The sequence below is a fragment of the Penaeus monodon genome, chromosome 8 (assembly GCF_015228065.2).
Source record: "Penaeus monodon isolate SGIC_2016 chromosome 8, NSTDA_Pmon_1, whole genome shotgun sequence".
Classification (NCBI taxonomy): Eukaryota; Metazoa; Arthropoda; class Malacostraca; order Decapoda; family Penaeidae; genus Penaeus; species Penaeus monodon.
The window spans coordinates 47,971,887-47,981,396 of NC_051393.1; the positions used below are offsets into that span (position 1 = coordinate 47,971,887).

Below are 9,510 nucleotides of genomic sequence, written 5' to 3' on the forward strand. Positions count from 1 at the left end.
TCCAGAACCACCCATGGGAGGTCTGTAGGGTTTGAAATTGCTTCAGACGTATTGGTGTTAGCTCTGGGGACGTAAAGCAGGTTGTGATACTAGGTTGCAGACATTCCTAGGATCTGCTTTATTTATTATTATTCACTTCTTTACTAATTGTATAGTATGGATTTTATTTATTTATTTTAATGAAGATGGAAAATTTCATGTGACATAAGAGACCGATTTATTCTCCCCCATTCACAATGAACTAGTTGCTGAAATATAGAGCTATGAATTCTATTTCCCTTGGTTTATATTTGTCAAAAAGAAAGAAGAAAGAGGTCAGGCCTGGTTCTAAAGCCATAGCTTCTTTGGATGCTTATAGCCATCTTATCTTTTTGTAAAATACTGTATAGAAATTGCTGTTTTAGTTGAAAGTTTATTTATAATTTTTTATTCTATTTTTCAGGGATTTGTGGTAATGACCCTTGGGCTGTGCTCAGCTCTAGCTCTCCAGCTCCCTCCAACTCTGCAGAAGCCAGTGACCCCTGGGAGCCTGTCCCAGCCAAGCCCCCGGCGAGGGATCCCTTTGCTCCCATTTCGCCGACGAACAATGGAGACGTGGACGAGTTTTCTGCTCTGTCAACCAGGGATAAGCCAGCCAACAGTAAGCATGCTGATTTTGTTTTATGATTCGATAGGGTTTTGTGGCAAGGATTCAAGAAAAATTATGGGAGATATAATGTTTGGTCTTTTCAAGATCTCCATTACCATGTCTGGAGTTGCTCTGCTCTTAAATGAGTATTTCATCTGTCATAGCATTATCTCTGAGTCAGTGATTGTATACCATGCTTAGTTTTTATCCTTGGTCATCCAGTTTTTTCACTAAACTCTTTATATATGCATGTGTATTTTGTCTTGTATTAACAAATTTAGTTATAACGTGTGCTCTTGATGTAGTGTTGTTGTCTATCTTTTTTTTTATCCCCAACAGATTGCACTGGAAATGAAGGTCAATAAAAATAATCTTTTTATTATTGTAGATATATATTCTATGAATGTATATATTGTTTTCTTCTTTTTCTGTCATATTTATGGGCATGTTCGAGTGTGCTTGGACGTTGTGTAGATTAAGGCATTTTCATGTATGAGAGAAAATTGATCATTAGGAATCTTTGGTAAAATATGTCAGTCATATCTAATTGCTATAATCTGCCTAATCACAAATAGAAAATGAATATCATGAGCATGATTTCTTGTGGCCTTCATAGCTTGACATCCTCATTCTCTTTAACAGATGGCTTGTCCGATGCCTTTGACCTGAGCGGGCTAAGTTCATCAATACCAGATAATAACAGAGAAAAGAAATCAAAGTCGCCTGCAGCCTTCTTGGGAGAGAACTCAAACCTGGTAAATCTAGACAACCTGGTCGGCACCAAGCAAGGTACTCCTGGACTAGGTAGGTCCCCTGCGATACCAAATCTTGTAAATTGCAAGGTTCAGAAGGCTAGAACAAGCGTAAGCTATGTTGGGACTCGCTGGTGTAACACATAGAAGTACTGTAAGATTATCAGTTGTCCAGTAATATATTTATATTTTTATCAGTTATTATTATTGTTTTATTATTTATTTTCTCTTGTTTCTTAGATATTTTGTGTAAGCTAGGCGTTTCTTTACGTTGATGCACTTCAACTGATAATGTTGCTTTACTTATGAACTGCCAGATATGTTCAGAATGTTATTTTTGTGACTAACATGATTTAACTGTGTGGTATATTGGGTGACTAATACTAAGTTGCTATTGCATATTTAATTTAAAGGATATACATAAAACTCATTTATTTATTTATTTATTTTTTTTTTTTTACAAGACTCAGATGATGGATGAGAATATGAATTTCATCCTTATGACTTCAGGTTGTTTACATCTAGGGAAATATTTTTTCACTGCTGTGACAACTAAATTTGAATAATTTCCATTTATATTGGATTGTATTAGGAGCAGAAAAAGACAATGTTGAGGATAAAATCTTGTTCCATGTAATTTCTTTGTTAATTGTTCATTAAACTATTGAACTTTGATTTAACAGACCTATAAGAAATAGACAGAATATAACAAAATAGATAGACTAACACATTTTTAATCCTATTCTTTGCATATTTGGTGGACTGCTCTCACTCACAAAGATTATCCTGGCAGTAGTGCTAGCTTGTAAGAAGAGGAAAGCTTTCAGTAAAAAAAAAAAAAAAAAAAAAAAAAAAAAAAAAAAAAAAAAAAAAAAAAAAAAAAAAAAAAAAAAAAAAAAAGGCCACCATCTAGAACCTCCAAGAGCGTAGAATAATAGCACGTGTCCATTGTTTTCCTATAACCAGAATTTTTTCTAATGATTAGCAAATCGCATAGGCCTTTGCTTCTTCAAGGCTTTTGTGCTTTCTATGTAACAAAATAATTTGACGAAAGCTAATGTGTCTCGAGTCTTAGAGAATCGGTATTATTTTTTTATGATTTTGAGTTATTATATTTTCTAATACAAAAGTTTATTATGCAATAGATATCAGGTATATCAATTAAAAGGTACTTCTAACAATAGTATTAGTCCCAGATGTGATGTGGAAAAATGAAAAAGTCAGTAATCACTTTAGCAGTGTTTTAGTACTGAAGCAGCAGCTTAATATTACTTTAGAGTAGGTAGTGATACCAAAAAGCACAGAACATTGCAAGCTCTGGAGTTACCTGGTGACAGTTTGGTTTGGAATCAGGAACGTTGGAAGAGTAAATATTGATGAAGAACAGGACTGCGTTGTAGTTAAGGAAAGCAGAAGTTTTATCTGACTGGTTGTGAAATTTGGAATAATGTTTGTTTTGAAAATTTCATAGTCTGTCAGTGATATGTTACTGCATCAAGAATATAGGCTAACTTTTTTTTTTTATTAATGTATTTCATCTTACTGTTAAAATAGGATAGGCTACAGAATCAATGAGGAAATACCTCTTATTCTAAGTCCTGCGGTTTCCCCTTATTCTGGTTCTATTGGTTTTAGTTTTCTGTTGGTTCTTTCCAGTGTTGTCTTCCATTCTTTTCTCTTCCCCTGTTTATTCCAGTAATTCAGTTGATGCTCTGTATCCCCACCATCATTTCTTTATTACACATCCCTTAACATTCCATTGTTTTTGGGTTTTGTCATAACTCATCAGTTCCTGTCTCTCGTTCGGATTTATCTTTCCCCATATCTGTTGTGAGTTCTCAGCATCTTTTATTCTTGTTCTCTCTTCCCCTCCTTCTTTACTATAATCTTCCCTAGTTTTGCTTTATCACCAAGTTCATTTACTCTAAGACAGTCAAGGAATCTGGTATATGCAATGGCTTATTTCAGGGACTGTTGCTGGATACAGGTATTAATTATTTTATGCCAAGAATATACTAATGGCTTTCACCATTTCTCTATTGATGTGCTTATCATCTGTCTTATGTTCCAATCCTCATATATATGTATGTATACATCAAAATGTAAGTTTATAAGTATATGTACATATACATGTGTATGATGTACATGATATGTGTGCCCAAATGTGCATACATATATATACATACAAATGATTTGCTCCTGGTGTATCCTACCATGTCATGTATGCTACTAACAGCTCCCAGACTTTCCAGGCTGTAGGTTCAACATGTGCTGCTGATTTGTGCCCTTACCCCCCTCCATAGTGGACTCTCAGATGTGGGTTGCACCAATGCCAAACTTGTGCTAGAACATAGTCTGAATTGCTTTGTGTTGGGCTTTGCATCCAACCCTTTTCCTGTCACAGCTTTTTTTGTGTATATGGTTTGAACCGACTTTGGTTTAAGTGTTTTGCAAAAAAAAATTGTCAAAGAGGGTAAAAGATTTGGGAGTTTGTGCATTACAAGCCTGTTCTAAGTGATAAACAGAAGGAAATCTTTGCAAACAACTTTGTAAATTATTAGAGGACCAGAAGTTGTAGTTGTGTAATACTGTGTTACATTTGTTTATCCCAGAAAAGATTGGTTTATAAAATAAAGTTGTGAAACGATAAAATGCAAATCTTTTCCCCTCTCTGTTTTGTGAATTGGCTTGCATATTCCATTATATTTCATAACCAACAAAATTCCTACTGGGCTTTTAACTTTTGCATGCTTTTAATATTAATGCTTACCTGTGAATTTATGGACATTATATATGATATATATAGTGTTATAGAATATTAATGTTTGCTGGGTGAATTACTTTACATTCCAGCAAATAAGATTGAATATAAATTTGACAGTAAAAGAGAGAAATTTTTATTTACTTTTACAATAACAAGAGGAAAATGTACCTGTAATGTTTATGCCTTACACAATATCACAATTTTAGTTCTCAAAATTCATGCATTAAATAGCATCAGTGGAATATTGCATGCCTCAAGTTGGAAGGTTAATTGTTTGTGTTTTAAGGTAAAATACATTTCTCTCTTTCTAGATTTAAAATTATGTTGAATGCTAATAAATGTTTTGATTAGTATCTTAAGTAAGAAAAAGCATGAAAAGAAATTGATTCTAAGCATTTTGACCTAACTTTTGTTCTTTTCTTATCTTTTTGGTCATGTAATCTGCTATGGTATGAAATAAGAAAAAGAATAATAAAAAAAAGAGAGTTATTGCACTTTAGCACATCTTTATAATGACTGCAAACCACGCTAATGAGATTTCCGCTTGCTACTTTTCTCTCTCCCAAACAGGTGTCTCCCCTCTGAACTCCACTTCCATCACCTCCAACTCTCCCCTCACCATCAACAACAACAACAACAACCTCAACAACAACAACAGCATCACCAATCCATTCGTTACACCGGGCCTCGCGCCTTCATCTTTTGCAGGTGTGAACCCCTTCAGCGCTCCAAGTCCCCCCAACCCCTTCCAAGCTCAGCAAGCCCCCAAACCTTCCATGAACCAGCTGCGCACCACCGGAATCGGCGGCCCAGGGCTGGCTGCTGCACCTCCCTCCAATGCTGGTGCTCCTGGGTCAGCCCCTGGGCCGTGGGGCTCACCACAACCGTCCGTTGGCTTTGGAATGGCCCCCTCTGCTACTGCGTCCCAAGACGAGAACCCCTTTCTTTTATAATGCAACATGTACCCCTCCCTTCTCCACTCTCCACACCCATACCCTGCCCACCCCTCCCTTCCTCACCCCTGGTAGTCATCCTCTTCAGTAGTCGTGTTCAAGAGACTATCACCGCCACCATGCATTGTCATCGTTACTGTTATTTTTTATAATCATTATTGTTTTTTTTTTTTATTGGAAATTTTTTTCTCGCAAAATTTTTATTTCTATGTTGTAAATAAGTAGGCGTATTCTTTTCTTTCACACTTGTTTGTACAGGGTGTCTCTCTCTTTTTTTTTTCTTTTCTTTCTTTTTTTTTTTTCTTTTTTTTTTCTCCTTTTTTTCCCCCTCTTTATTTTCTGCCCATGTCTTCATTTTTTGGTGGTTATGATTTTTAGCTGTGCAGTTTCAGTGGAACCTCAGAAACACCAGTCATATGCTGATAATTTTTCCCCCTTTGTGGTAGTTTTCTGAACTTCATATTCAAACTCTTGTGCAAATGTATCTCCAAAGAGTTTGTATTAGGTAAGAAGTGTATGCAATATTGTCACTACTATTTATTATAATTAGGTGTACTTTTATAGCTGGTCCAAGTATAGATTGTAAGGGAAATAACTTATTTATATTGTAAACTTTCCCAATATATGATTGTTTTAACATCTTCAAGATACTCTTTTTTGTTTCATCATTCTACATGGTATTAACTGCTTCAACTAACCAGAAATTACTGTTAAGACTGAAATTTCTGAGTGCCACTCATTTTACAAATTTAGGTAAATATTTGTTGTGCATAATTTCGGGAGCCTGGTACATGTCTGTGCACATGTAGAGGTCCGTATTTAGTGCATTGATCTTTCAAAACAGGGAAAACTAGAATTTTTGAAGTCATAGTATGATATTTTCTTAGAGAAAAGGGGAAGGAGGTAATGTTTTTAAAGTGGAAGAACTGGTACTAATTGGATATTGCATTATGAAAATTTCAGACTTTTCAGTAGGTTTGGCTTGTACCACTTTCGAGAACTTATATTTTAAGAAGTTTGTTGACTCATTATCTAGCATCATGCATTGTAGATTTTATAATGAATTTTAAAAAGTTTGGACTTTGTGAAGGTGTATAGAAATAAATGATGAAGACTATTTTGATGTGCATGAAATAAGCCAGTCATTTAATTAGCAAGCCTGTTACGTAATATTTTTTATTTAATATCTCTCAACATTAAAAAACAAATTAACTTCAATCAAAGTCAGTTAGTGCATCAACCTGTTGTAGAGGACAACTTTATGACATTTGAATTGATGTCTGCATTTCATTGTTACTTCTTTGAGATCTGCAGCTACAGTGACCTATGTATAATTCTCAGTCATTTTAGAGATGTTCAGTGTGATAGAAATTCAAAATGGAGTTTATTGTATATTCTATGCAGTATTTACTTTTCCTAAAGACAAAAATATTAAGAAATTTTAAAGGCTTTGTATTTAGAAATCTTTAGGATTTGAGTTAAAAGAGCAGCAAGGTCAGAATTTATAGCCTTAGACCTTGTGAAACGAGAACATTGCCAGATTGTAAATTCAAAGGAGCGGCATCAGTGGGGCAGAAAAGAGAACGGAGCTTTGTGTACATAGCTGGCAGATACTACTTTTATTGTTACTTGACCACTCGCACCTCAAAGGGGTAGGAACTGACCTTAACACTGTGACCCGATCAGTGGAGATGAGCCTTAGATATTTTTTTCACAAATAATTTTCTAAGACTTGACAAAGTAGAGTGAACCATGTTTGAAGTATCATTAAGGCTCAGAGTTGTTAATCATGTCAAACCTGGTGTCTTGCTTCTTTTGTCGTTGGACTTTGCTCTTCCTCTTTATCTACATTGTCCTTCAAAATTTACAACGGTAGCCTCGCAACAGACAGCCGAAAGTAGTTTGGGAATAATAACCTGGCATCTTGCCTTATTCTGTTGTCAAGGTTAGATTATTGTATCTTAAAGATTACTTTGGGATTGTTATCACCTAGACAGAACAGAAATAATGACCATGGTTATGATCTTCCAAGCTTATTTTAAAAAAGTAAAAAAATGATAATATTAAAAAACAAAAAAATGCATTGTTGGGGTTGTGGCATGCATGTCTTAACTGATATTTTTATGAAGGTAGAATATCCCAGTGTAAAGTAGGTACTAGGAAGCCCACATAATTTTAACATGAAACTTTTATCCCAACCCCATTATAATACTGTTTTTTAATGAAACTGTGAGATCAATTTGGATGTTGAAAGAAAGTAAATGTTAAAAAGAAAACTTGGAAATATTGGTGCTACTGTTGTTATTTTCAGTATCTTCATTTGTATTAATCTCACAAGCCAAGACAGTGAAATTATTATTTTTTTAATACCATGATATATTTCTCTCTTCCCCCCATTTTGTTAAACTTAATTTCATGGTATTATTTATGTTGAAGAGCAAAAAGAGATTTAAATCTCACCATTGGTTTTGTGATGTGTTTAAGTTAAATAGTATACAAAAAAAAAAAACTACTGGTGAAATCTATGGCCCATCAGATTATATGAGGGTAAAATAGCTAAGCGCTGTTATTGTGCAATACTGTAACTCCTTTACTAGTGTATGGTAAACAATTAGAAAAAAAATTCTCTTAATGAAACACTTGTATTGGAAAGATGTTTGTTCTTTTTTGTGTTCTCAACTAGGTTGGCAGTTGAAATGACGTAAAGGAAAGATCCAATGATTATAAAGTGTTATGGTTTACTGTAACAAAAAGATGTATTATTTGTAGATATATAGTTTTTTTTTTCTTTTTCTTTTTGGTAGAAAGTTATTTATGATATCAGAATGATGCTGTTTATGGTTCTTCATATATTTAGTGTATTTGAGTATACTTGAAAGAAAAAAAAAAAAAAGTATTTACTAATGGAAAAGAAGCAATGAGAAAAAAAATTCACAATAAGCTGATGGCAGCCAAATTTATTATAAGAACCAGTTTTGTTTTTCAGAGTAATTGAAACCAAATCCTCATTGTAAAAAGTACCTAGAAAAAAAATTTAAACTGACATATATGATGCTTTAAAGCCTGCTAATGGAATTTTTATTTTCTCCAGAGGCATAGTTTTTTATATTATTTAATTTGTCAACAGACATTTTGATTGGGTTGTATTTTCAGTAACTGCAGTTATTTTTCCACAAGTTGGCACTTTTTTTGGTTAATTATTAAAAAAAAAAAAAAAAATAGGCCAAACTCTACCACAGAAACTACATTATAGTAAAATATCCAGTGAATATATATAGCTTATTTTCCCATGTGTGTTTTAGTTATACCTCTTAATGCAGGATTATTGTAAATATTTTATATTTGGGTTTTTATGTCATGATGAAAATTACATGGAAAATAAGAACTATTTGTGTCTATGAAATCAAGAAGTTGATACTCCTTACTCCACTCTACTATAAAATGGGACAAAAAAGGTGTTTCTTTATCCCACGTCCTGTAACAAGTTATAATATTGAAATCATTAACCATAATTTAACTCATAAATTAGCAATTCTTGAAATACAATTAATGGCATTAAGATTGTTGATAATGTTATGTCCTGAACAGAGCATAAAAGTATCCTGTATTTTTGTTAAATATACGGTAGTGTTTTAAGCTAAAAACCAGGGGTTATTGATTGTGCCATTAAATTCTAGTGTTTTAAGGTTAGTTTATTTGGCAGATGGTCATTTGAATATATAGTGTTGCTTCAGTAATTTAGTAATAGGTCTCTGCATTTCACTTTATTCACACTGTAATAGTTATATAACTTATAATATCGGAGAATGAAATGGTTCCTCAGGAACTATTAAGGAAATATCTCTAATTTGAGAAAGTCTTGCCACTGTCATATTATCCTGAGACTTTTGAGGTGTAGCACAATCAAACAACCCTCTCTTTTGGCCGCTTTCACACCAAGTTGGCACGTTGCATGCCATTTGAGAATGAACATACGGAAATATGTGAAACCTTAAACACAAAGGCAATCGAAACGTGTGACCAGCGTGGTGTCAGATTTTAATAGAACTTTTATATCCAAAGTTATTATTAGCCAAGTTCATATAAAAAGGTTAAAATAATATAACATGATATAAATAAGGAAAACTTATCCATACATAGTGTTATAATATCGAGACAGATTCTGCCAAAGACACATTACAACCCTCCTAAACCCTTGCTCATTGTTGCAGGTGGGGGCTTTGGAAACGAGGCTGAGCCCCAACGTAGGGAATCACCCCTACCTTGGACCTCAGCCCTTGCCTCAACTAATTTTGCATGATCTTTTCGCCCTCTTTCTTTTTCTTTCTCTTTCTCATTCCTTTCTTCTGTCCACTTAAGGTGTGAGAGCCATGCTGAAAGGATGAAAGATGGGAGCCATAGGCACAGTATTCC

At 34.0% G+C, this 9,510-nt stretch overlaps 1 protein-coding gene across 1 annotated transcript in view; it reads left to right on the forward strand.

Annotated features, from left to right (window-relative positions):
- Nucleotides 1-8,388, forward strand: part of LOC119576388 (epsin-2-like) — a 33,913-nt gene extending 25,525 nt beyond the window's left edge. The window contains exons 8-12 of the mRNA XM_037924059.1: nt 1-20; nt 443-640; nt 968-985; nt 1,271-1,432; nt 4,715-8,388. The exon at nt 1-20 is cut by the window's left edge and continues 98 nt beyond it. Of these exons, the coding sequence (XP_037779987.1) occupies nt 1-20; nt 443-640; nt 968-985; nt 1,271-1,432; nt 4,715-5,097 (781 nt within the window). The 3' untranslated portion in view covers nt 5,098-8,388. The remainder of the gene's footprint in view (nt 21-442; nt 641-967; nt 986-1,270; nt 1,433-4,714) is intronic.
- The last annotated feature ends 1,122 nt before the right edge of the window (nt 8,389-9,510 follow it).